A 27,618-nucleotide genomic window follows, 5' to 3' on the forward strand; every position below is an offset into this window, starting at 1 on the left:
CCAGATGTTGGAAATATTAGAGAATTTAAAATAACTATGATTAATATGCTAAAGGCTCTAGTGGAAAAGGTGGGCAACATGCATGATCAAATGGATAATTTCAGCAGAGATGGAAACTACAAAAATAAAAAATGTTAGAAATTAAAAAACACAGTGAGAGATAAAGAATACTTTTGATGGGTTCATCAGTAGACTCAACACAGCACAGGAAAAGAATCAGTTAACTTAAAGTAAATCAAAAGAAGTTACCCAAACTGAAACACACACACACACACACACACACACACACACACACAGAGTGGTGGAAAAATTAAAAAACAGGATAGAGCATCCAGGAGCTGGGGAGCAGTATCATAAGATCTAATATATGTGAAATTAGGACACAAATAGCTCAGAAAACACAAACCAGGATAACTATGAAAAAGGTATCCCCAGAAGTTAATAATGAAGATAAAAAAGAATCATAACTCAATCCAAAAGAAGGCAGCAAAAGAGGAGAAAAAGGAACAAAGATAAATGGGACAAACAGAAAACTAGGAAGATGGTAAATTTACACTCAAATGTGGCATTAATCACATTCAATACAAAAGGCCTAAAACACCAAATAAAAGGCAGGGATTGTCAGAATGGATTTTAAAAAGCAACATCCAATAGGTATATTAAGACACTTGCAAATTTAAAAGTAAAAGAACAGGAATAGATATAACATGCAAATACTAATCAAAAGAAAGTCAGGAGAGACAAAGTAAGTATCAAAGTAGACTACACTACAAAAAGTAAACCAGAGATAAAAGGACATGCTTCAAAATGATAAAGGCATTATTCCATCAAAAAGATGTAACAATCCTAAATGTGTATGCACCTAATAACAGAGTTTCAAAATACATGAAACAAAGTAGTTCCCAAAACTGGGATGTATGTAATGGGATTGTATGTAACTGGGATGTATGTAATGATTGTAAAAATGATCAAAGAACTCAGAAGAAGAATGGATGAACAGAGGAAGAAGTTAAAATTTTTTAACAAAGATTTAAAAAATACAAAGAAGAGCCAAACAGAGATGAAAAATACAACAACTGAAAAGAAAAATACACCAGACGGAATCAGCAGTAGATTAAATGATACAGGGGAAAGGATTAGCGAGCTGGAAGACAGAGTAGTGGAAATCACTGATGCTAAACAGAAAAAATAAGAAGAAATAAACACAGTTTAAGAGACATGTGGGACAACATCAAGTGTACTGACATTTGCATTATAGAAGTCCCAGAAGGAGAAGAGACAGAGAAAGGGGCAGAGAACATATTTGAAGACATAATAGTTGAAAACCTTCCTAACCTGGAAAGCAAACAGATCCAAGACTAGGAGACACAGAAAGTCCCAAACAGGATCAAACCAAAGATGACCACACCAAAATACGTTGTAATTAAAATGCCAAAAATTAAAGATAAAGAGAGAATATTAAAAGCAGCAAGAGAAAAGCAGTAAGTTATGTACAAGGGAACTCTCATAAGGCCATCAACTGATTTCCCAGAAGAAATTCTGCAGGCCATAAGGGAGTACATAGAGTTATGAAAAGCAAAAGCCTACAACAAAGAATACTCTACCCAGGAAGACTTTCATTCAAATTTGGAGATATCAAAAATATAATAGACAAGCAAAAGCTAAAAGAGTTCAACACGACCAAACCAGCTTTGCAAAAAATGTTAAAGGGACTTCTCTAGCTGAAAAAGAAGGCCACAAATAGAAACATGAAAATTATGAATGGAAAAAGCTCATCTATAAAGGCAAATATAAAGTTAGTAAACCAATCAAATTCAAAGTTAGCAGGAAGATTACAAGACAAAGGTAGTAAAACACCTATACTCACAATTAGCAGTTAAGGGGCACACAAAACAAATAGATGAAAATATGTCAAAAACAGTAACTGTGAGGGGAGGGGAGTAAAAATGGAGGGTTGTTAAAATGCATTTGAAATCGAGAGATCAGCAACTTAAAATAATCACACACACACACACACACACACACACTCTCTCTCTCTCTCTCTCTCTCTCTCTCTCTATAGCTATATATAAACCTCATGGTAATCACAAACCAAAAATCTATAATACATACACATACAAAAAAGGGAAAGAAATACAAACATAACGATAAAGATAGTCATTGAATCACAAGAGAACAAAAGAAGGAACAACAAAAAAAAAAGAACTACAAAAACAGCCCCAAAACAATTAACAAAACAGCAGTAAGTACACACCTTTAATAATTATTTTAAATCTAAATGAACTAAATGTTCCAAACAAAAGACATAAAGTGGCTGAATGGATTCCATATATATGTTACCTATAAGTGACTTGCTTCAGATCTAAAGACACACACAGACTGAAAGTGAGGGGATGAAAAAAGGTATTCTATGCAAATAGAAATCAAAAGAAAGCTGGGATAGCAATACTTACACCAGAAAAAACAGACTTTAAAACAAAGACTTTTACAAGAGACAAAGGACATTACATAATGGTCAAAGGATCAAGCCAACAAGAAGATTTAGCAATTGTAAATATATATGCATCCAATCAAAACAGTATGGTACTGGCACAAAAACAGAAATACAGATCAACGGAACAGGATAGAAAGCCCAGAGATAAACCCATGCACCCATGGTCTCCCAATCTATGACAAAGGTGGCAAGAATATACAATGTAGAAAAGATAGTCTCTTCAATAAGTGGTGCTGGGAAAACTGGACAGCTACATGTAAAAGATTAAATTAGAACATTCTCTAACACCATACACAAAAATAAACTCAAAATGGATTAAAGACCTAAATGTAAGACTGGATTCCTCTAAAGCTCTTAGAGGAAAACATAGGCAGAACACTCTCTGACATAAATGGCAGCAATATCTTCTTTGATCCACCTGCTAGAGTAATGAAAATAAAAACAAAAATAAACAAATGGAACCTAATTAAAGTTTCTGCACAGCAAAGGAAACAATAAACAAAAAGACAACACACAGAATGGGAGAAAATGTTTGCAAATGAAGCGACTGACAATCTCCAAAATATACAAACAGCTCATGCAGCTCTGTATCAAAAAAACAAAAAACCCAATCCAAAAATGGGCAGAAGATCCAAATAGACATTTTTCAAAAGAAGACATACAGATGACCAAGAGGCACATGAACAGATGCTCAACATCACTAATGATTAGAGAAATGCAAACAAAACTACAATGAGGTATCACCTCACACTGGTCAGAATGGCCATCATCAAAACAATCTTCAAACAATAAATGCTGGAGACGGTGTGGATTAGAGGGAACCCTCCTACACTGTTGGTGAGAATATAAATTGGTACAGCCACTATGGAGAACATTATGGAGATTACCTAAAAAAAAAAAAAGAGCTACCATATGATCCAGCAATCCCACTCCTGGGCATATATCTGGAGAGAACCATAATATTTTTTTAACATCTTTATTACAGTATAATTGCTTTACAATGTGTTAGTTTCTGATGTATAACAAAGTGAATCAGCTATATGGATACATATATCCCCATATCCCCTCCCTCTTGCGTCTCCCTATCCCACCCCTCTAGGTGGTCACAAAGCACCCAGCTGATCTCCCTGTGCTATGCAGCTGTTTCCCACTAGCTATCTATTTTACATTTGGCAGTGTATATATGTCAGTGCTACTCTCTCACTTCGTCCCAGCTTACCCTTCCCCCTCCCCGTGTCCTCAAGTCCATTCTCTACACCTGTGTCTTTATTTCTGTCCTGCCCCTAGGTTCGCCAGAACCATTTTTCTTTCTTTTCTTTTTAGATTCCATATATATGTGTTCACATACGGTATTTGTTTTTCTCTTTCTGACTTACTTCACTCAGTGTGACAGACTCTAGGTCTATCCACCTCACTACAAAAAACTCAATTTCGTTTCTTTTTATGGCTGAATAATATTCCATTGTATATATGTGCCACATCTTCTTTATCCATTCATCTGTCGATGGACACTTAGGTTGCTTCCATGTCCTGGCTATTGTAAGTGGTGCTGTAATGAACATTGTGATACATGACTCTTTTTGAATTATGGTTTTCTTAGCGTATATGCCTAGTAGTGGGATTGCTGGGTCATTTGTTAGTTCTATTTTTAGTTTTTTAAGGAACCTCCATACTGTTCTCCATAGTGGTTGTATCAATTTACATTCCTACCAACAGTGCAAGAGGGTTCCCTTTTCTCCACACCCTCTTCAGCATTTATTGTTTGTAGATTTTTTGATGATGGCCATTCTGACCAGTGTAAGGTGATACCTCATTGTAGTTTTGATTTGCATTTCTTGAATGATTAGTGATGTTGAACATCTTTTCACATGTTTGTTGGCAATCTGTATATCTTCTTTGGAGAAATGTCTGTTTAGGTCTTCTGCCCATTTTTGGATTGGGTTGTTTGTTTTTTTGATATTGAGCTGCATGAGCTGCTTGTATAGTTTGGAGATTAATCCTTTGTCCGATGCTTTGTTTGCAAATATTTTCTCCCATTCTGAGGGCTGTCTTTTCATCTTGTTTTTGGTTTCCTTTGCTGTGCAAAAACTTTTAAATTTCATTAGGTCCCATTTGTTTATTTTTGTTTTTATTTCCATTACTCTAGGAGGTGGGTCAAAAAGGATCTTGCTGTGATTTATGTCATAGAGTGTTCTGCCTATGGAAAACCATAATTTGAAAGGATACACGCACCCCAATGTTTACTGCAGCACTATTTACAATAGCCAGGACATGGAAGTAACCTAAATGTCCATCAATGGAAGAATGGATAAAGAAGATGTGGTACATATATACAACAGAATATTACTCAGCCATAAAAAAGAACAAAATAATGCCATTTGCATTGAAATGCATGGACCTAGAGAGTGTCATACTGAGTGAAGTCACGGAGAAAGACAAATATCATATGGTATCACTTTATATGTGGAATCTAAAAGAATGGTACAAATGAACATATTTACAAAACAGAAACAGACTTAGAAAACAAACTTATGGTTACCAGTGGGGAAAGGTTGAGGGGGAGGGATAAATTAGGAAGTTGGAATTAACATATACACACTACTATACATAAAACAGATAATTAGCAAGGACCTGCTGTATAGCATAGGCAACTCTACTCAATGCTCTGTAATAACCTATATGGGAAAAGAATCTGAAAAATAGATATATGTATAACTAAATCACTTTGCTGTACACCTGAAACTAACACAACATTGTAAATCACCTATACTCCAATACAGGGACTGCCCTGGTGGTCCGTGGTTAAGACTCCACACTTTCACTGCAGAGGGAACGGGTTCAACCCCTGGTCGGGGAACTAAGATCCCACATGCCACACAGTGCAGCCAAACAAATAGACAAAAAAAAAAAAAAAAAAAGAAAGAAAACCAAGAAACTATACTCTAATATAAAATAAAAATTTAAAAAATAATCACCAAAAAAAAGCCTTGAAAATTAGATCAGGTGAATTGAGACTTATAAAGGTCTCCATAAAACAGAAACAAACAAAAAATTGCAGAGCAATGGACACTTCCAAACGCCTTCCATTAGGTCACCATCACTCTGATACCAAAACCAGACAACAATATCACACAAAAAAAGAAAATAACAGGCCAGCATCACTGATGAACATAGAAAAATTCTTAACAAAATATTAACAAACTGAATTGAACAATACATGACTAAGTGGAATTTCCCCAGGAATGCAAGGATGGTTCAACACTGGCAAATCAATCAATATGATACACCACATTAACAAACTGAAGAATAAAAACCATATGATCATCTCAATAGATGCAGAAAACGTTTCTGACAAAATTCAACACTTATTTACGATAAAAATGCTCCAGAAAGTGGGTACAGAGGTAACATACCTAAACATAGTAAAGGCCATATATGACAAGTCCCTAGCTAATGTCATACTCAATGGTGAAAAACTGAAAGCATTTCCTCTAAGATCAGGAAGAAGACAAGATGTCCACTCTCATCACTTTTATTCAACATAGTATTGGAAATCCTAGCCACAGCAATTAGACAAGAAAAAGAAATAAAAGGAATCCACATTGGAAAGGAAGAAGTAAAACTGTCACTGTTTGCATATGACATACTACACACAGAAAATCCTAGAGATGCCATCAGAAAACTACTAGAGCTCATCAATGAATTTGGTAAAGTTGCAAGATGCAAAATTAATACACAGAAATCTGCTGCATTTCTATATACTAACAATGAAAGATCAGAAGAGAAGTTAAAGAGACAATTCCATTTACCATTGTATCAACAAGAAAAAAATACCTAGGAATAAACCTATCTAAGGAGGTAAAAGACCTGTACTCCAAAAACCATAAGACGGTGATGAAAGAAAAAGATGATGACACAAACAGATGGAAAGATATACCATGTTCTTAGATTGGAAGAGTCAATATTGTCAAAATGACTATACTATCCAAGGCAATCTACAGATTCAATGCAATCACCTATCCAAATACCAAAGGCATTTTTCACAGAACTAGAACAAATAATTTAAAAATGTGTATGCGGGCTTCCCTGGTGGCGCAGTGGTTGAGAGTCCACCTGCTGATGCAGGGGACACAGGTTCGTGCCCTGGTCCGGGAAGATCCCACATGCCGTGGAGTGGCTGGGCCCGTGAGCCATGGCCATTGAGCCTGCACATCTGGAGCCTATGCTCCACAACGGGAGAGGCCACAACAGTGAGAGGCCTGCGTACTGCAAAAAAAAAAAAAAAAATTTGTATGGAAACACAACAGACCCCAAATAGCTGAAAGAAGAACAGAGCTGGAGGAATCATGCTTGCTCCCTGACTTCAGGCTATAGTACAAAGCTATGGTCATCAAAACAGTATGTTACTGGCACAAAAACCAACACATATATCAATGGAACAGAAAAGAATGCCCAGATGTAAGCCCATGCACACATGGTCAATTAATCTACAACAAAGGAGGCAAGACTATCCAATGGGGAAAAGAGAGTCTCTCCAATAAGTGGTGCTGGGAAAAATGGAAAGCTACGTGTAAAAGAATGAAATCAGGATGTTTTCTCACATCATGTACAAATAAACTCAAAATGGATTAAAGACCTAAGTGTAAGACCTGAAACCATAAAACTCCTAGAAGAGAACATAGGGAAAACACTCTGACATAAACTGTAGCAATATTTTTTTAGATCTGTCTCCTAAGACAAAAATAAACAAATGAGAGCTAATCAAATTTAAACGCTTTTGCACAGGAAAGAAAGCCATCAACAAATGAAAAATGGCCTACTGAACAGGAGAAAATATTTGTAAACGATATGCTCAATAAAGGGTTAATATCCAAAATATATAAACAGCTCATACAACTCAATGTCAAAAAAAAAAAAAGACCCAATTAAAAAAATGGGCATAAGACCTCAACAGGCATTTTTCTGCACAAGACACAGAGATGGCCAACAGGCACATGAAAAGATGCTCAACACTGCTAATCAACAGGGAAATGCAAATCAAAACCAATGAGATAGCACCTCATGCCTGTCAGAGTGGCAATCATCAAAAAGATCATAAATAGGGGCTTCCCTGGTGGCGCAGTGGTTGAGAGTCCGCCTGCCGATGCAGGGGACACGGGTTCATGCCCCGGTCCGGGAAGATCCCACATGCCGTGGAGCAGCTGGGGCCATGAGCCATGGCCGCTGAGCCTGCGCGTCTGGAGCCTGTGCTCCGCAACGGGAGAGGCCACAACAGTGAGAGGCCCGCGTACCGCAAAAAACAAAACAAAACAAAAAGATCATAAATAACAAACTTTACTGCAAATGTGAGAAAAGGAAGCCATTTTGTGGGAATGTAAATTGTTGCAGCCATTGTGGAAAACAGTATGGAGGTTCCTAAAAAACTAAAAATAGAACTACCATATGATCCAGCAACTCCCCTCCTGGGTATATAGCCAAAGGAAATAAAAACACTAATTTGAAAAGTACATGCACCCCAATGTTCACAGCAGCATTATTTACAGTAGTCAAGACATACACAGAAGCAACCTAAATGTCCATCAACAGATGAATGGATAAAGAAGATGTAGTAATAACATGCACACACATATACATGATGGAATACTACTCAGCCATAAAAAACAATGAAGTGTTGCCATTTGCAACAACATCGATGGACCTTGAGAGTGTTATGTTTATTGAAGTAAGTCAGACAGAGAAAGGTAAATACTGTTATCACTTACATGTGGAATCTAAAAATCAAACATATATAACGAAACAGAAACAGATTCCCAGATATAGAGAGCAAACTAGTGGTTACCAGTGGGGAGAGGGCAGTGGGAAGGGGCAAGATAGGGGTAGGGGATTAAGATGTACAAACTACTACTTATAAAATAAATAAGGTACAGGGATATATTGTACAGTGCAAGGAATATAGCCATTATTTTATAGTACCTTTAAATGGAGTATAATCTAGAGAAATGTTGAATCACTATGTTATACACCTGAAACTAACATAATATTGTAAATCAACTACACCTCAATAAAAATAAATTTTTTTAAACCCACAGAAGACATGAAACAAAAACCAATATAACTAAAATGAATAAATAAATCGACAATTACAGGTGGGGACTTCATCCTCTGTCTCAATAATTTATAGAATGAGTAGATAGAAAAATCAGTGAGGACACAGAAGTTTTAAATTGGAAGGACAGCAAAAATAAGTAGGTAGAAGAAAAACAGATGAAATAAAAATAAAATGTGGGTTGAAGGCTACTTCCTCTAGAACCCTTTCAAATGCAACTTTGGACTGGCTGAACTGGTAATTTTCTGAGTGTATGTGAAGACAACTCTAATTTCCAAGGATGAGATCTGAGAATCTACATTTTTAACAATTCTCCCAGTGACTGTTAGGCTCAATGAAATCTACTACTAGTCTAAGACAGGATGCCATTCCACCGGCAAGGGAATCCAGCAGAGGTGATTCAGAGGCTGAAGAGTATTCCTGTCCTTCGATCACCTGGAAAGGTATTCATATTGTTCAACCTCAGAGTCTACAGAAGGAATTAAGGTTTCTGCAGTGTGATACTTCATTGTGATTCCCTGAACTCTCAGGGGTGATAAAGCTGGTTTAAGATGAGCACATAGATGTATACATAGAGGGGGGTGGGGGGCTGGGGGGAGTGGGAGGGGGAGGAATATGTGTGTATGTACGTGTCATGTGCGTATATGGCCATCGAATTTAGGCTAAAGTAATTTTGGTAGAACCATAGCCTCCTACTCTTGTTTTTCAAAAATACAACAGGTCAATCACACACTTTTTAATTTCCAGAAGCTAGGCTTGGCTTCTAGTTCAAGAGCCAGTATACCAGCCTGACTTAAATACAACAGTTAACACCTAATTAGAACCAGGTTCTGTGCTAGGCGCTCCACATGTGTATTTCAACAGAATCTTCAAATATCCCTGTGAAGCAGGAATTATTATCCCCATTTACAAAGAAGCTGGGCCACACAGCAATTATAACTTGCCCAAAGTCATACAGTTATGGTAAATCAAAGATTCATACTAAGGGAATTTGACAACCAAGATCTTTTCTCTGAGCCCACTTGGCTTTTACTGTTAATGCTGGATAAGGAATGGCCACTTCAGACCCCTGGAGTAAGGGTAGATTCATATTTGAAGCTAGACCTTGTACTAGGTGCCAGAATCTAGCTGCCATCCCTACCACTGCTGGTTCAACTGCAGGTCAATTAAGAGAAATTCCTCAAAGTTTTCAAGCTGAGGTCTGCACTGTAAGGAATTATGGGCCACTTCTTTTATGTCAATGTGGCAGAAAATCCAGAACACTACTAGCTCTGCCTTGACTGAAAACTGAGCCGTCTTTAAGAAAGCTGTAAAGTTCTCTAGTGTATCAAAAATCCTGATAGCTGGTAGATGCTTTAAATGAGCTTTTGGGGTGGACTCAGCACTCCCTACATCTGGTGATAAGATCTGCATACTAAAAAATAGTAGATGCTTAAGAATTTAGAATGCTTTTATGGGAAAGAATTCTTCCTTTTCCACAGTCAGTAGCTTTCTAAGAGAATGACTGGTGCACTTCTCTGGGGTCCAAGCCAGGAAGTACAGCTCTTTCAGGGGTCTGAAAGACTAGGCAAAAATCAGTCACAGTTTCTCACAAAAGAAGGCAACAGTTATAGAAGTTCTAGGGCTGTACCTCAGAGTTGATTATCAAGATAGGAGGCCAAGAAATTGCTACGTCAGGAAAGAGACTACAAACTGGAACAGGAGAGTTGAAGGCCAAGAATGTCAAGTGAGTTGTAAATTTGAAAGGATAGAAGAGGCAGGAAAATGAAATAAAAACAGCTGTTATATATGACTTACTATTTGTCACGGATGTTTCAAGATCTTCAAATATTTTAACTTATTACAACAATTCTGAAAGGTAGGTACTCTTTTTTTTTTTTTTTGCAGTACGCGGGCCTCTCACTGTTGTGGCCTCTCCCGTTGCGGAGCACAGGCTCCGGATGCGCAGGCTCAGTGGCCATGGCTCACGGGCCCAGCCGCTCCGCGGCATGTGGGATCTTCCCGGACCGGGGCACAAACCCATGTCCCCTGCATCGGCAGGCGGACTCTCAACCACTGCGCCACCACGGAAGCCCAAAAAAGGTAGGTACTCTTATCTACATTTTACAGAAGAAGAAACATGGAGCATTTAAGTTGCCCAAAGTGACACAGACAGTACATAGAAAAGCTGCGATTTGGACCTAGTTTGCCTCCGTGGTTATTTACATTCATAATCACTATACAACACTGCCTCTCTAGAAAAACTGGTATGAACTGAAACAGAGGTGGCAGAGATGAAACTGATGAGCTGAGGTAGGATAAGAGTTGATCTGAAAACAAATGCTGTGAATCAGGTCCACCCTTTATGTTGTGATCTACCATACACTTTGATGGGTTCTAGGTCTGTCCATAAAAGACAGAATCCTGGCAGGCTAGCATAATTCTAAAAAATTCAATACAGTATTCTAGGATTAGGGACATTGACTATGTATGAGAAACAGTTACACCCTTCTCCCCCACCAAAAATGTGTAACAGATAATGTAGTTTACACAAAATAATATGAGGCTAAATAGTAAGCAGGTTAAAGAATAAACTGCAACTATATTCAAAGATATTCTAAAATATAAAGGTCCCAATTTTTTTCTAGTGAAAGGCAAAGAGCAGAACCATGGGTAGGGTGCTAGTCTTAAACAAGAAGAGCAAGCACAGTGGCTACACGATGAAAATGTCGAGCAAAGGCAAGAATCTATTCACAAACATTACAGACACGTACACCTGTCTCATTTAGTGCCAGACATATATACGGGTTCATTTCAGTAGTGGAGAGCCAGCATGGAAGAGGGAATGCCATTGAAAGTGCTTGAGCAGTGTACTGTGCTTTCCTCAGGCTGAGTGGTCCTCGACAGTCTCTTTGAAGTAGACTCTCCTTGCAATATCTTTGGATTCACAGCAAAGATTTCATTTTCCAAACCATAAACAAACGTGGGGGGTACTTAACATTAACATTTATATCAGCTGTTAAAATACAAGTTTTCCTGAAGATCTACGTGGGTGAATCAGGCAGAAACGGGATACCCTGGGCCTACTTATAAGCGATTCTATAGAATGAGAAGCAAATAATGTATTCAGTCGATAAAATATTAACTGAAAGTTGATTATCTGTAGTAAGTAGTAAAATACAAGGTGGGATTGCATTTAACTACGTATATCAAGGCTCAGAAGTAATTCCAACTCTGCTCCTTGTGCTTCACCTACAGTTATTTTTGCAGCTCCTTCCACAGCATGTGATTTAGAGTCTTATGTTTTAGCATAGTTCATCCAGTTCTTTGTCCTATATCATGTGTCCCAAGAACTACCTGCATCGATGTTCAGAATGATGGTTCACTGAGAAGTAGCCAAAGGGAGAATAGTAATATTAGAGAGTTTTCCATTCATATGGTTAAAATTCTACAATAGCAAATAAAAGCTTAACTCTCAACTATTTGGAAAAGCCATCCATTCAGATGGAATTTATATTTCTCAAAGATTCCAGATATCTGAGGTCCTTGGGTACAGAAATATTAATAACATTGTAATTTCCAAAGACTGGCCTTGCCCCCAACAGTCAGTGAAGAGAGTTTATTTGAACACACAAGTGTAATGATTATAAAGATTATGTAGATATAGTTAAATGTAACAAGATATTAGAACAAATATTAATGATTGTATAGTTTATTCTTATTGTATGGTAATCTGGCAAAATTGGAATAACATAGAATTACTTTTATATGATCATATCAATATTTCTACCATTTTCCCTTAGTTCTCTAGCACAGGCGATTTCTATTTTTCACCACTTTGAATTCCACGTGTCCCCTAATCCAGGGATATCAAAAAAGTATCTGTATTACGCTTTTCATCCCATTAATCCACTCTTGTGTCAGTGGTTCAACATCTCTCTCTTTTTTTTTTTTTTTTTTTGGCGGTACGCGAGTCTCTCACTATTGTGGCCTCTCCCGTTGCGAAGCACTTCGGACGCGCAGGCTCAGCAGCCATGGCTCACGGGCCCAGCCACTCTGCGGCATGTGGGATCTTCCCGGACCGGGGCACGAACCCGTGTCCCCTGCATTGGCAGGCGGGCTCTCAACCACTGCACCACCAGGGAAGCCCTCAACATCTTTTATTGGCACAATTTCCCTTCACCAAGGCAAGCTCAAAACAGTAGAATTGTAGGTTAAATATAGTGGCTATAAAAATGTTTTTCCTTGTTTTACTTTTTAACTGAGCTTCTAGGAATGTACTGTGGCAAAAAAAAGGAAGAGACTATATCTATAACCTTCATCAGTGTTGAAGTTCTTCTTGATAAAGTGCACAGTTTAAATTTCATCAGACTCATGAAAAGATAAAGGTCTTGAATCAGACTGCCCAACAATCAGGGATTCTAGGACTGCCTACCTCCCCATCTCTTCTGCCAGGAATCTTCATCTTAGGCTTCCTGTGAACACATGCCATACTTCCCTCTCTCCTTTTTACCCCCCTACTCTCCTCACCCAGTGAGGATAATTCTCAGAGGATTCCATGACCAGCACAGCATAGCCAGCTTTTCCTTGCTCTCTACAGAAAAGAATCAGCCGTAGGGTTTCAGACAGCAAAGATCTTAGCAAAGCAGAAATTACAGGGTGTAATGTGAAGATAAAAGACCCAGGAAATAAAATTTGGAAGAGGGAAGAGTAGAAAAAGTCTTTTTTTACGGCAAAATAGTAAAGGAGGAAACAAGAGCGTGATGACAGATGGAGGAAAGAAAAGCATACTAATTAGTCTGAACATTTATATAAAGTAACTTGCACAACATGCATTATCACATTTGAGCCATACACAAACAAGGTGGATCAATAACTGATATTAAATCAGTTTTTAAACTAATGGTACAATGCAAAGGGAAAGAAAAGTCCTGAATGCTTTGGTCAGGTAGTGCCAAGTCCTACCCTCCATACAAGTCACCCATTAGTCATTCATATCTTTGTGCTATTTCAGTAGGTCTCTGAAACAAAGTCTAAAGCAGGCTTGATCTGGAACGGAGCTCTCAGAAGATTTCCGCCAGGGTTCTAAAACCTGAACAGTCAGAATTCCAGTGCAGCCCAAGGCTGCTTTCCAGGCTGAGCTAGTGGGAGATAATGCAGTTAAAAAGAGTAAAAGATAAAAGTCTCCCAAATTTTTTAGAGTCAGGCATCTCTAGTCCCTATAGCTCTGCTTTACTGAAGGCAGAAACTGATCAAGAAAGAGTACCTTCTACCAGCTTGGACTCTATTACTTTCCCCTGATGCCTTGTGCTTCATAAAGGATTATTACTTATTAAGGTTATTAACCCTTGAATGAAAAAGACCTAAGAGATGGTTACAGCTACGCCAAGTTAATAAAAATCATATAATTTGGGTACTTGCAGAAAAAGCCCTAATTTTTCTGCCTTTTTATTGGGATAATACTTTCCAATATTTTATTGGGATAATAATATTTTCTCTTCAACATATCATGAAGACTGATTAATTTCTGAAGTGTTTGAAACTGCAAATGGCTTAGAATTATAATAATGTACATAGGCCTGATAGTACACAAAATGGGGGAAGGGCAGGGGTGAGGGAAGCTGTGGCTTATAGTTAATGACTGCTTCTGGAAACTACACATTCATATAACTATTTGGTCAATTAAATAACTAATTTAGGACTTCTCTGGTGGCGCAGTGGTTAAGAATCTGCCTGCCAATGCAGGGGACACGGCTTCGATCCCTGGTCTGGGAAGATCCCACATGCCGCAAAGCAACTAAGCCCGTGTGCCACAACTACTGATGCCACGTGCCATGGCTACTGAAGCCCGTGTGACTACAGCCCGTGCTCTGCAACAAGAGAAGCCACTGCAATGAGAAGCCTGCGCACCGCAACGAAGGGCAGTCCCCACTCACCGCAACTAGGGAAAGCTTGCATGCAGCAATGAAGACCCATCACAGCCAAAATAAAAATAAAATAAAGTTAAAAAAATAACTAATTTAGTCAATGAATGGATATTACATATTGCCTAGTGCACACTGCACACATCACTGCTATCAGAATTGCTTTAAAACTATTCTTTTTTTGTTTTGTTTGTTTTTGTTTTTTTTTTTTTAATTTTTGGCTTCATTGGGTCTTTGTGCTCCATGGCATGTGGGATCTTCCCGGACCAGGGTTTGAACCCGTGTCCCCTGCATTGGCAGGCGGATTCTTAACCACTGCGCCACCAGGGAAGTCCTAAAACTATTCTTAACTCATCAAATATCTCTATAATGTTCCAAATGCCTTCCCATAGCCTACTACTAAATGCTTCAGCCATTTCTTGTTATTATTCTTGACAAACATTTCACCTGTGATGAGGTAAAGGCCAGTGACACCAAACCCTGGGTACTCAACAGTTTGAATACCCAGTCTTATTAACCTTCATGTGAGTTTCTACAAGTACGGTATAAAGTTTTCTGAGATCCACACAGATATAGTTAACACCTAGTACTTTGTGTCTACGATTGTTCTAAGCATGTTATAATTCTCAAAACAAGCCTATAAGGTGGCTACAAGCAGCTTCGTTAAAACACAGGGAGCAGGGAGTTCACTTAGCCATTATCAGCAATGATCAGTTTTTATCTAAAATGTCCACATGCATTGAGAAAAATATCTGAACAGTCAATAAACAAAAATAAGTTTCCTATAATTAAAGTTTTCACATGTAATAATATTGGCTTCCTAGCTATGGTAGACAAAACTTTTGTTCCCCTTCCAATTCATGTACCCCAGATTGGTTCAAATTTTATCTGTCAGTAAGAATTCAAAAGGAAAAGTAAATATAAATTAAATTAACACCTTTCTTTTAGACTAGGCATAGATAGCTAACGTATTGGCTTCAATACCCAGATAAAGTGTACTTAGGTCACAAAAGTCACTAGAATCCTACCACCATTATATGTAGGAACATATTGGACTCTTTTTTAACCTTTCATTACCACTATTTGGAAATTTTCCAGAAAGGTTTAAAAAGAAAAGTAAAAAGGAGGAAGGTGAAAAGCTGCAAAGTTCATAAGAGTCCTTCCATTTGAAGAAAGGCTGAAGAGTCCATACTGGGACTGAACCCTCCTGAGACGGCGTGAAAACTTACATAATACACAAAGACCTGAAGAGCCAACTAGAACAAAGTTACATGGGATTTTTTGAGAAGTAGTAAATTATGGACAAAAAGCACTATTTTCCTTTCAACTCATATGGAGGCCTGGGATACCCACAGGATTGTATCTTGCAGAAAACTATCTAGAAAATGCTAAAATGGAGTCAAAAATAGGTGTTGCTGTTATGCCAGTAAACAAAAATTAATTTATAAGCTATAGTTGGTCTATTGGTGATCTGATTTAGGAAAGAAGATTTGAGAAGACTAAGCTTTTCCTTTCCGGTTAATTTTTGTAGGTCCTAACTGTTCCTCGATTTATGACACTAGCATTCTAATGATATTCTCCAACTGTCCAATTCAACCTTTGTGTTGTCACTAATCATCTAAGTAATAGACAACCTTCAAGTGTTTGGTTCCCTGATACAGGGTAAAGTCCAAACTCCTTAGCACTGTATGCTACCCTCTTCCTTTTCTAGCTACTCTCCCAAATGCACCATTCACAGGCAGATGCTTCCTTCACAATCACCTCATGTCCCTAATCAAACATGTCTGTCTCTGTGGTGGTCAAATCTCAAACCTAAGCTGTGTGGTTTGACCCCTGCAGGTATAGCCCTAATTTCCTCAAAGTGCTATGAGGTTTAATGCTTCTGTATCCTTGCATATGTTACTCCACCTGGCTGGTATGCCTTTCTCTCCATCTCCCTGGTTCTTCTGTCTGATTAAATTCATCCCTGAAGACTCAGTCTCACATAATCTGAGAAGTTTTTCTGACATCCTCATCCCTAGGTGGGTCAGATGCTCTTTGGACACTGGGCTGTATTCCCCCACTAGACTATGAACTGTTTTACCACTTTCTAGGTGAGTGACCTTGGACAAGTTCATTAATTTCACTGAGTCCGCTTCTTCATATAAAGAACATTAGCATTCATTTGCTGCTATCACTATGAAATAATGAATGTGAAAAAATCACTTTGTAGACAGTCAAGCACGGTGTAAGCATTAACAATCTTATCATAAACCAAAAGAACACACAGTATTCTAGGTGAATATACTTCAGTTGATCTAAAGGTAAGATTCATCTCTTGGTTTCCAGGCCTCTCCAAGGATGCCCTGCATTTTATCCAACTTTATGACTCCAATTAAGTCCTTGTGCTTCTATCTTCAAAGGAAAAAAAAAATCTATCATGATGTCTAGGTCATCTGAAGAAAAGACTTAGTGGGAAGCTCCTCAAGGGTAAGGATTGTCCTTTTTTTTTTCACCTTTCCTATTGCCTTCACAAGAGTACTGTGTGATGTACAAATACTGGTAAAAAGGAAAAAGATGAATGAGTGAGTGAATACAAGCATATCCTGTCCTTAGTGAGCTTATAATCAAAAGGAGTGAATGATGTGACAAGTCCCATATGAATCTGGCCTTGTGAAAGTGGTAACAAATGCCTTCAATGTCATCTTAAAGTGTAGTAAGAAACTGAATTTCCTGCTATGCTTATTTTGTTTGGTGATTTGATACATCTTGTAATTGCTATCTTAGTGACTCATGCTTAACGTGAATGTTTTAACATTATAGAATCGCTTATGCAATTCAATACCTATTTTAAAAAATATTTTCTGCACTAGGCCCTATGAGAATATGAAGACAAAGGTGATGGACTTTGCCCAGAAGATGCTAAACATACAGAAAGGAAGCTAAGTCATCAATACATATAATTAATACAAGGCAGAATGTTGTAAGATGTACGGAAGACATCTGAGCTAGGCCACTGGGACCATAAAAATTATAGCTATATATCACAAATTACTGGGGGCCAATAGCTTCTGCTATTATAGAATATTATATACATGTATATATATAAAGCATTTGCTACATGCAATGGTGGATATTTCTGACGGCCTTCCTCCTTAACCTAATTACAAACCTAACTGTGTTGTTGTGTAATGAATAAGGACTTACTGTTAACACCTACATCACACGTGCGTACCAAGCACAGTTCCAAGGCTCTTAGGTATATTGCCTCATTTAATCTCCACAACAACCCTACGAAGTAGATACAGTAATCCCTATTTTACAGAGGAGAAAACCAAGGCATAAACCTTGTACCTTTTCAAGGTTAAGAGGCAAAAATGAAAAGATGTAAACAAGGACCTGAAAGAGAAAAACGAGTATTCCACATAGAGAGAGTGAGCGGACTCCACCTGCCACAAATGCTTCGACCAGTGCTTTCCACCTCTCCCAAACGCACCACTGGGAACAACCTATCTCCCTTCCCTTCCCGCCAGGGATTAATTTTCTTTTCCCAAGTCCATAACTGATTCAGATTCTTTTCCCAAGTCCATAACTGATTCAGATTCTCTCAAACGTTCCCAACCCAGAGGGCAGACTGGTATTTAAATCATAGGCAGTTCAGGGTAAATGAGACCGAATCAGATCCCGGGGTGGACGAAGCTCAGGTAGGATCACGAAATTAAAGCTTTGGCGCTGGCCATCCGTTCCTGGATCACCTCCAGGGGATGGCAGCAGCACCCGGCTGACCCAGGGGGCGCTACCCCGGCAGTATCCCCCAGGCGGCTGGGGTTTTGCCATCTGCTCGCTTTACCCTTCACCTGCCGGTGCTGCCTGCACGGTCTCCACCCTACTCGAACCAAACGCCAGGCCTCACGCGCCTCGCTCTCCCCGCGGTCAAGTTCCAAAGCCACCCGGGTGCGTGTCGGCCCCCGTAGAGGCAGCCCGTCCCGCTCCCTCCCCCGGCCGGCTACTCACGGTTCCAATACACCGGGTAGCATTCTCCTTGGGTCACATCCACCTCGTAGAGGCCGCCCCGCACACACACCCGCTCGATGTTCACCAGCTCCTCCATCTCGCGCCCGTGCCCGGCAATGCGCGGACAGAAGCCGCAGACGCGGTCCTCGGCGTCGTCCTCCGCGGAGCTGGACGCCGGCCCCGCGGGGGAGGCCGGGCCGCCCACATGGTCGCCGTCCGGGTCCTGCGCCCGGGCCCGGGCCCCGGTGGCCTGCGGCAGGGTTCGGAAGGCGAGCTCGATGCGGAACGAGTCGTAGCCGATGAAGGGCTTCCAGGTCTTCTTGTCCTCCTTGTAGAACCAGCGCACCTCCTCCGGGCCCAGCTCCGTCACGACCTCGTAGCGGTGCCGGGCGGCCGCGCCGCCAAGCCGGGTACGCTTCCTCTCCCCGGGCCCCCCTCCGGCCGTCCCGCCGCCCCCCGAGTTCGTCGGGACCAGCGGCGACTGCTGCGGCGGGTGCAACGACGAGGAGCTGCCGCCGCCACCACTCTCGCCCTCGCTGTAGTAGCGCAGCGAGGAGCCCGACTCGGCCGAGCTGAAGTCATAGTTCTCGTCACTGAGGCAGGGGTCCAGCGTCAGGTGGTGGTTGTGGTCCTCCGCTCCCGACGCCAAATGCAGTCCGGGCTCCCCGCGCAGCAGGGCCAGGGGCACCTCGTCGTCGCCCGGATCCCCGGCGGGCAGGTGGTCGAAGCAGCAGACGCTGCCGCCGAACGCCGGCTGCGCATCCGCGCCCAGCTCCCAAGCAGTGGCACCGCCGCCGCCGCCCCGGCCGTTATGCTCGGGGTTTCGGGGAGGCCCGTGGCCCGGGTAATTCATGCTGTGGAGATGCAGCCGGCTGCCCGGCCCGGCGCCGAGCCGTGGCCCACAGCGCTTCCGCCACACATTCAACGCCGCCGCCCTCTCCACCAGGAGTTTTTAATCTTTCAAATCCTGACCGGGGCTGCGGCGGCAGCGGCGGCGGCTCCGCCCCCACCGAGGCCCCCGGCCGCCGCAGTCGTGTTCCGCCGCCCGCCCCATTGTCACGCAGCTCGACGTAGGTGGCGCTTGGCCCGGAGCCCCGCCCCGCCGGCAGCGTGTGCAGTCCCGGAAGTCCCTACTCAGCCCAAGCAGTGCGGGATCCGCGCCTCTTGCCCTTCCCGCCGCGGGAGAGGGGTCAACTCATGATTCCTTAATTCCCTTCACCTCCTCTCCCTTCTCCCTGCCGTGCTGCTGCTTCGGACCCCGCCCTTCTGAGGGTCAGAGTCCAGGTGTGGAGAAGCTTTAGCCGACTCATCCTTGCAATGCGGGTCTTGAGCCCAAAGGCTTAAGCTACCCGTCGAGAGGGCCCTGGGAAATTGGATTCTCCTGACACTGGATTTGTGACCTTAGGCCTGCCTGCAGCCCCAGCTGGACCTTATCAATCACCTGGTTCTGGTCCCTCCAGAATTGTCGGCCTACGCGAGGGCACTCCACCACTTGCCAACTGATTGCTTACGTTGTGCCACCACTCCCACTCAAACCCAAGTCTAAATCTCCCTTCATATGCCATCTCATATTACTGCTAGTCTTGCAATACTTATTTCCTGTTTTCTCAACCTCATTGTAATGCCCCTGTTGGAGACCAAGTCTATATGTCTCAATCTCTCCCACACAGTGGATGCACCGTCAATGTTGATTATAATGGTGTCAAGCACAGCCAGTTGTGATAGATTACTGGATTGAAAACCAGAAAACCAGGTTCTAGACTTAGTTTTGATAACTAACCACAGGCTGGTCACTTAATCTCCATCTGTTTGGTTTCCTCATCTGTACAATTAAATGATTATTGGACTAGATGCTCTCTTAAAGTCTCATAGCAATGAAATTCTGTAACCTTTTTGTAAAAAATTAATATTTATTTGGCTGCGCCAGGACTTAGTTGCAGCACATGGGACCTTTTTAGTTGCGGCATGCGGGATCTAGTTCCCCAACCAAGGATAGAACCCTGGCCCCCTGCAGAACTGGAACCTGTTCTCCATGCATCTCTGATTCTGTAGCTTATTTCCTGGGATCAGGTTGAATGCTGAGGCTCCCCTATGCGGTTCTTTTATATTACAAAAAAAGTTTTATAAGCCAATCACCCTATGTTAAAAATCCAGAGAAAAACAATCTCCAATGTCAGTATTCTCAATTCAAGATCAGACAATATTCAGTTTCTTTTTCCTCCATTTGTGATGGAATCAGATTGATAGAGCATTTTTTTCTTGCTGCTGGGATCTAACCTGTCAGAGATTGCCATTATTTAAAACAGGACAGTCTGGGACTTCCCTGGTGGTGCAGTGGTTAAGAATCTGCCTGTCAATGCAGGGGACACGGGTTTGATCCCTGGTCTGGGAAGATCCCACATGCCGCAGAGTAACTAAGCCCACGTGCCACAACTACTGAAGCCCTCGCACTCTAGGACCCCCAAGCCACAACTACTGAGCCTGTGTGCTGCAACTACTGAAGTCCATGTGCCTAGAGCCGGTGCTCCGCAACAAAGAGAAGCCACAGCAGTGAGAAGCCTGCGCACAGCAACGAAGAGTTGTCCCCATTTGGCGCAACTAGAGTAAACCCACGTGCAGCAACGAAGACCCAATGCAGGCAAAAATAAAAAACAAAACAACAAAAAAAGGACAATCTCTAGCTTGTATGTGTTTGAAAAAAGGCGTTGCTTCCCATGGGCAGATACAAAACACTGTTGGCAGTCATGGCTTGGTAAGTAGAGCGTAGGCTGGATTTCTGCTCCAATTTGTGCCCTTGGCTGGATAATCTTACACAGTGAACAACCCGCCCAACTGGACACTGCAGCCCTGACTCAAAGCACATAAGATCAGAGCCCTTGTTTCTGTTTATATTGCTTTCTGAGTACCTGCATGTCAATTTCTTCTCCAGTCTTTCTGTGGACAACTTTCAGAATCTGAAATTAGCTCTGAGCTTTGATCTATTTGCTACCCATAACAGCATTCATTCTACAGTGTTTTGATGGTCACCTATGTGCCAGGTATCTCTGTGCTAGGTTCCAATACAAAAGAGAATGGGAGAGACTCAGTTGCTTCTTCAAGGACATTATTGCCTAGTGGGGGATACATACAAGTAAACAGATACATTATAGTACAGTGTGCAAAGTATAATAAAGGTTATTTAATATACGGGATATCACAACTTTTAAAATATCTCTATCCCTTTAGGTTTCTTGATGGACTACCTGTACAGCTACCTGGTCAGAGTATTTTCCTCTGTAAAAAAAAAAAAAAAGAAAAAAATTATTCCCTTCCCTGTACTGAATGAATGTTCCTGTTGTTTAAATGTTGTGCTTATTAGGTTATGCTGAGAAGATTATCCTCTTGGGGACCATTGCCTAAGGCCACAATTTTTTAGGTAGCATGATCTTTCTTGAAGAAAATGTTGATCCTCAGAGATGATGAACAAAATCACTATCCATTTGGCAGGAGCAGGGAACCTCAGGTTCTCTCCTGACCTCACTATCTTGATTTAGACCTCGGTGAGGGCAGATATCAATCAGTATTTGTGGGAGTTAGTTGAGATTGCCTCTGTCTCTTGGAAATGAGCTGGGACCAGAAGGACAGAGCCATGTAGCCAACCTCAGGCTGACAGTGAATAAAAGATATTTGAAAGTATAATACCTAATTTCACATAACTGTATGTGTTTATTTCATTGTTATTCCTTAGCCATATCAAGGCAAAAGCCACAAAGCTGCTCTATTCAACGTCTTCTGCTTTAAGAAGTCATCTTTTATCTGATTCTTCCTGCTACCACTATCCTACCTTTGCTTTCTAGAGCATCTTTTCAGATCACATGATCCTGACAAGAGGGGGAAGGGTTCCTCTATTCCAGTCCCAACCTGTTGGAACAGGTGTCAGGTGGGTCCTCACCACTCTACATTATTAGTGTATGCGATTCACACAGCAGTATCTGAACTTCCATGGTTGGATGCAAAGCATTCTATTTTTTTTTAAATAATTACCCAAGACCAAGCCTTCTTCACATAAGCCAAATAAGTATGATCGATTCAGACTTTTGGCATTTGTGGACCCATGCTGCTGCAATAACCAGGTGGATGTGGAGCCAAGCCTGGAAAGTTCTCATTGGTTGGGAGAGAAAAAGAGGCAAAGCCAGCTGGTTTGTAGTATAAGAGACTGAAGCATCTCATCGGCACATCTTGCCGTGCTCCATTTACTATTGGGCACATGGCAGGGGCTATCTAGCAATAGCAGCCATCTTCCCCTTGCCGCCTCTCAAAAGTTACATGGCGCAATCTTGTGCTACCCTTCCCTTTTCTTCTCTCTCTCTTTTTTTTTTTTTTTTTGCGGTACGTGGGCCTCTCACTGTTGTGGCCTCTTCCGTTGCGGAGCACAGGCTCCGGACGCGCAGTCTCAGCGGCCATGGCTCCCGGGCCCAGCCACTCCGCGGCATGTGGGATCCTCCCGGACCCGGCACAAACCCGTGTCCCCTGCATCGGCAGGCGGACTCTCAACCACTGCGCCACCAGGGAAGACCCCTTTTCTTCTCTCTTAAGGGTTGTCCCTGTTGTCCATTTTAATCCATTTTCACCTGTGTAAAAATATTAGGGTTAGCCTTATGCCATGTAATTTATTATGAGCCAATAACCCACACCTGCACCTGAAATGGCTTTGTCCAAAGTATATGGCAGAATATTTAGAGTGAAGAAAGTCATATAACAATACCCTCCGTCTGCTGTATATCTTATTTGATAAGCCATCTGCTACATTTAAATTTTTTATTTTAGGATTACTATTTATTTAGTTTCTTAAAATGTGAGTGTCTTAGTCTCAGGCTGCTATAACAAAATATAACAAACTGGGTGGCTTATAAACGACATTTATTTCTTATAGTTCAGGAGGCTAGTAAATTCAAGGTCATGGTGCTGGCAGATACCGTGTCTGGTGAGAGCTTCCTGGTTCATAGATGTTGTCTTTTCATTGGGTCTTCACTTATTGGAAGGGGCTGAGGAGCTCTGTGAGGCTTCTTTATAAGGGCCTTCATGACATAATCACCCTCCAAAGATCTTCACAGATGAAGATCTACCCACCTAATGCCATCACCTTGGGGATTAGGATTTCAACATATGAATTTTGGAGAGACACAAACATTCAGACCATAGCAGAGAGTGTCTTTGGTCACAGACTAAATGGAATGATAACCTAGCCTGAAGCAGGAAACATTCATTGAACCTGTATAAGATGTCTACAGAGTTTCAGGCATTATCCTAGGTCCTGCAGTGAAGCATTCAACTATCTAGAGGTATCTTTAAATAAACCCAGAATGCCAACTTTTTAGTTCCTGTGAGGAAAATATTGATAACTGTAACGCCAGAATGACCACAGGAGTCATTCTTTCCCTAAAGGCAAATCAAAAGAGGAAGCCAAGTTACAATCAAAAGGTAGCTAGGCAAGCAGAAATAACGTAGGAATACATAATGAATAAAGTCGTTCATCCTTTTGTTTATTCTTTCAACAAATATTTATTGTCTAGTGCTATTTTGCTGATGGTTTGTTGTTTTTATGTTTAACTGAAGTCACACTTAAGAGGTAGAATTATTAAGTGCATTTACTTAAAGATTTGCAAGAAGTCTGCCCACAAAACTGTACTTATCAAAACATCATAAAATTTTTTTTTATATTCCTTCTGGAAATAAAGGTCAATGGTATTGAAGGTTTATATTCAAATGAAAGAAAATGTAAATCAATACAATATTGATGCTCAATGGAGGCAGCCGCAAAATCCTCAGCTTGTTTGTATCAGAAAGAGCAGAGTTAGCTATTTCCCTGAACTTTCATTATAGAAAAGTGAATTGGACCATAACCATAGGCTGCTGTGAGGTCTGCATTATGCATGCATTATAGATGCATTTGATGACGTTTGTGCTTCAGGGTTCTTTCCTATCTCACCCTGGGGCTAAACTGAAAATTTAGTATATAAACTGGAAATACAGCAGTTATATAGTATATAACTCATATGGGCCTTCAACACAAAGTAATTGATAAGCATAATATTAGGCTGAGAAAGACTTAAAAGCAGCATCATGTATGTGTATAGTTTATTCTGGTTTTCATATAACAAGAGAAAAAGGAGAGAAGAAAGAAGTCATGTTTCAGTAGGGATTTCCATTAGAGCAACTCTGGGTAATTTGCAGAGTGTTTCAAGGACTGAGTGGCAGAATCGATTCACTGTTTTTGCAACTGCTGCTTAAGAGTGTTTATCCTTACACCATAAAATCAGCATTTCAAATATAAGGTTTCGGTTTGAATAATATATAATTCTAGACTCACAAGCCCACAGATAAAACCTCTTTCACAACTTTCCCACCGGCTTTTTGACCCACACTAAACAGCTGTTAGGGTAAGGTCATTGATGAATTAAAATGGGATGGTAGGAAAGCAAAGTTCTTCAGGAATACAATCTTCTTCAAGATTTAACAACTTGCATTTTGAATACAAGAAATGAGTAACAGCGGCCTTGCCTTTACACTCATTATTTCTTCACTCCTTATGTTTGATTAGTTTGATTCAAACTAATACTTAATCATCAATGAGAGCATACAAATAGTCCCTCATCTAAGTATTCATATTACCATGCTTCTCAAGTTAGAAATGATAAACCTTGATCACTCATATAACTGTACTTCCAGGTTAGAAACTATAATCCACAGGTGCTCTTGAGATAATTTTAATAAAGGCATAGAGGGACAGTGTATCAGTTCCCTAGGGCTGCCATAACAAGTTTCCACAAACCGAGTGGCTTAACACAATAAAAACTTATTCTCTCATAGTTTTGAATGCTAGAAGTCCAAAGTCAGGGTAGGTTCCTTCTGGAGGCTCTGAGGGAGAAACTGTTCATGCCTCCCTCCTAGCTTCTGATGGTTGCTGGCAATACTTGTTTTATAGCTGCATCACTCCAATCTCTCCCTCTGTCATCACAAAGACACTCTTCTTCCTTGTGTGTTTGTGTCGCTGTGTGTCCTCTCCTTATAAGGACACTAGCCTTTGGAGTTAGGTCCCACTCTAATCCAGTATGACCTCATCTTAAGTAATTACATCTGCAATGACTCTATCTCCAAAAAGGGTCACATTTTAATGTTCCAGGTGGACAAGAATTTTAGAATATGCAAACACAAGTGTTTAAACAACTTTGTTGAACATATATATAAACAATGATTAGATTAATTTTTACTTGGAGAACTCTTGTATATGTAAATTAAAATGGTAGGTGTAGGGCTTCCCTGGTGGTGCAGTGGTTGAGAGTCGGCCTGTCGATGCAGGGGACACGGGTTCGTGCCCCGGTCCGGGAAGATCCCACATGCCGCGGAGCAGCTGGGCCCGTGAGCTATGGCCGCTGACACTGCGCATCCGGAGCCTGTGCTCCGGAACGGGAAAGGCCACAACGGTGAGAGGCCCACGTACCGCAAAAAAAAAAAAGTAAGTGTAAAATCATAAATACAGACGCAGGAGTTTCAACATTCCAAATACTGAAAAGCATAGGGTGCAAAGAAGATTTTGCAAAATGTTTACTACAGTAAGGGCAGTTATTCATTACAAAACAAAAATGATATTTGCAGAGGTTGCTCCAGAAAAAGTGGCTTTTGACTCATTTGGCCATTTCCATTCTCCGCCCATCCAATTATCTGTTCATCTTCTCACCTACTCAAAAAGAATTTAAGGTGATTTCTAGAAGTGCATTCAAAGCAATGACTATAAGTGAAAAAATTGGATAAAGGGGAAAAGTGAGTTTAGAAAAATAAGAAGTCAGCAAATAAAACATACAGGATAAATTCTCATGTATTTGTGAAGTAGAGATGGACTACAGTTTGGCTCTGAGCTTTCCAGTGTATTAGTTATATGATCCATGGTCTTGATAAAATGAAACAGTTATTGATATCTTTCTTTACATACAAACAAGGAAATAAACATTATTTAGCAAAGGGAATTACTTATTTTCATCTTTAGAATTTTAGATGATAAATATATTATTGTAGTACTTTACTATGGATATTCTTTTCCAAAATTTCTCAGAGAAGTCATGGGTTTTCTACAGAACGTTTTGCGGGTTGGGCAATGGGAGAGAGTATCTTTCCTAAACACTTACAGAGACATAGTACTAGAAAATACAATTCAAACTGTATTATCTCTGTTTTGAAAACAACACAATAAGAACAAACAAAACAAAAAAGTAACCCAGAGTAGGAAGTATCTTGGCACTGGAATAAAAATAGCAGAATGGTTAAATAATCTATTGTACATCTGTGAAGCTATGGAACATTAGGCAAAGAGCAATTAAAAAGAATGTATTGGCACAGAAAGGTCTCCAAGTTGTATTACTAAGTGAAAACAACAAGTTACAGAAGAATTATCTGTGGTTTGATTGCATTTTTACATTAAAAACACAAACCCACACTCTATATGTGTATATAGACACATGTTTGTATATATTCACCTACATCTGTGTAAATAATTGGTAAAAGTTTGAAAGGATAAGCTGCAAATTACCCACATAGTTACTTCCAGAAAGAAAATGAAGTTGACCTTAAGTTCTATATTCATTGAACTTTATATAAGCATACAATTGTATGTTACTTGTATAATTAAAAAAGTACTGTACTGATATTATCATCTTTCTCATATGGTCCCACCAGGGGCTTATCCTGTGTAAGTCTTTGCTCAGTTTTGATGGGAAGGACATTGCAAAGCTCAACCTGCTTCAAAATATTGATATTTCTTCAACAGCCTGCCATGGTGAGTCCTTCCTTCCTACCTGGTCTGATATACACCCATAATTTGAGGCACTTTCTTGAGTTATATAATAAAGGTAGGTGTATTGTTCTTGTATATGTACGCTTAAAGTGTGTATAACTGGTATGGCCAGGCTTTTCACTAAGTATAAATGAGGTCGTATTAAGTTTTTAATGCACAAATTATTACTTAAACTCCTACTGACTGGATTGCTAGTCAAACATTTCCCAAATATTTTCTGTTGTCCCCAAAAGGATGGCTTACATCTTCTCACAATCTGTTCTGTCCACTACAATAATCATCCTTGCCCACCACA

The 27,618-nt window shown here is 40.5% G+C and overlaps 1 protein-coding gene across 9 annotated transcripts in view; it reads right to left on the minus strand.

The window, feature by feature from the left end:
- Window positions 1-19,530, minus strand: part of DDHD1 (DDHD domain containing 1) — a 91,095-nt gene extending 71,565 nt beyond the window's left edge. For 2 of the 9 annotated variants that reach the window (XM_027111269.1, XM_027111270.1), the window contains exon 1: window positions 18,497-19,530. In XM_027111269.1, coding sequence (XP_026967070.1) covers window positions 18,497-19,349 — 853 coding nt within the window. In that variant the 5' untranslated portion in view covers window positions 19,350-19,530. The remainder of the gene's footprint in view (window positions 1-18,496) is intronic. The other 7 variants (XM_027111267.1, XM_027111261.1, XM_027111262.1 and 4 more) reach the window with 5 other exon arrangements.
- Window positions 19,531-27,618: the final 8,088 nt, after the last annotated feature.

Source organism: Aethalodelphis obliquidens, unplaced genomic scaffold (genome assembly GCF_003676395.1).
Source record: "Aethalodelphis obliquidens isolate GAN/ISIS:26980383/991018 unplaced genomic scaffold, ASM367639v1 scaffold10, whole genome shotgun sequence".
Classification (NCBI taxonomy): domain Eukaryota; kingdom Metazoa; phylum Chordata; class Mammalia; order Artiodactyla; family Delphinidae; genus Aethalodelphis; species Aethalodelphis obliquidens.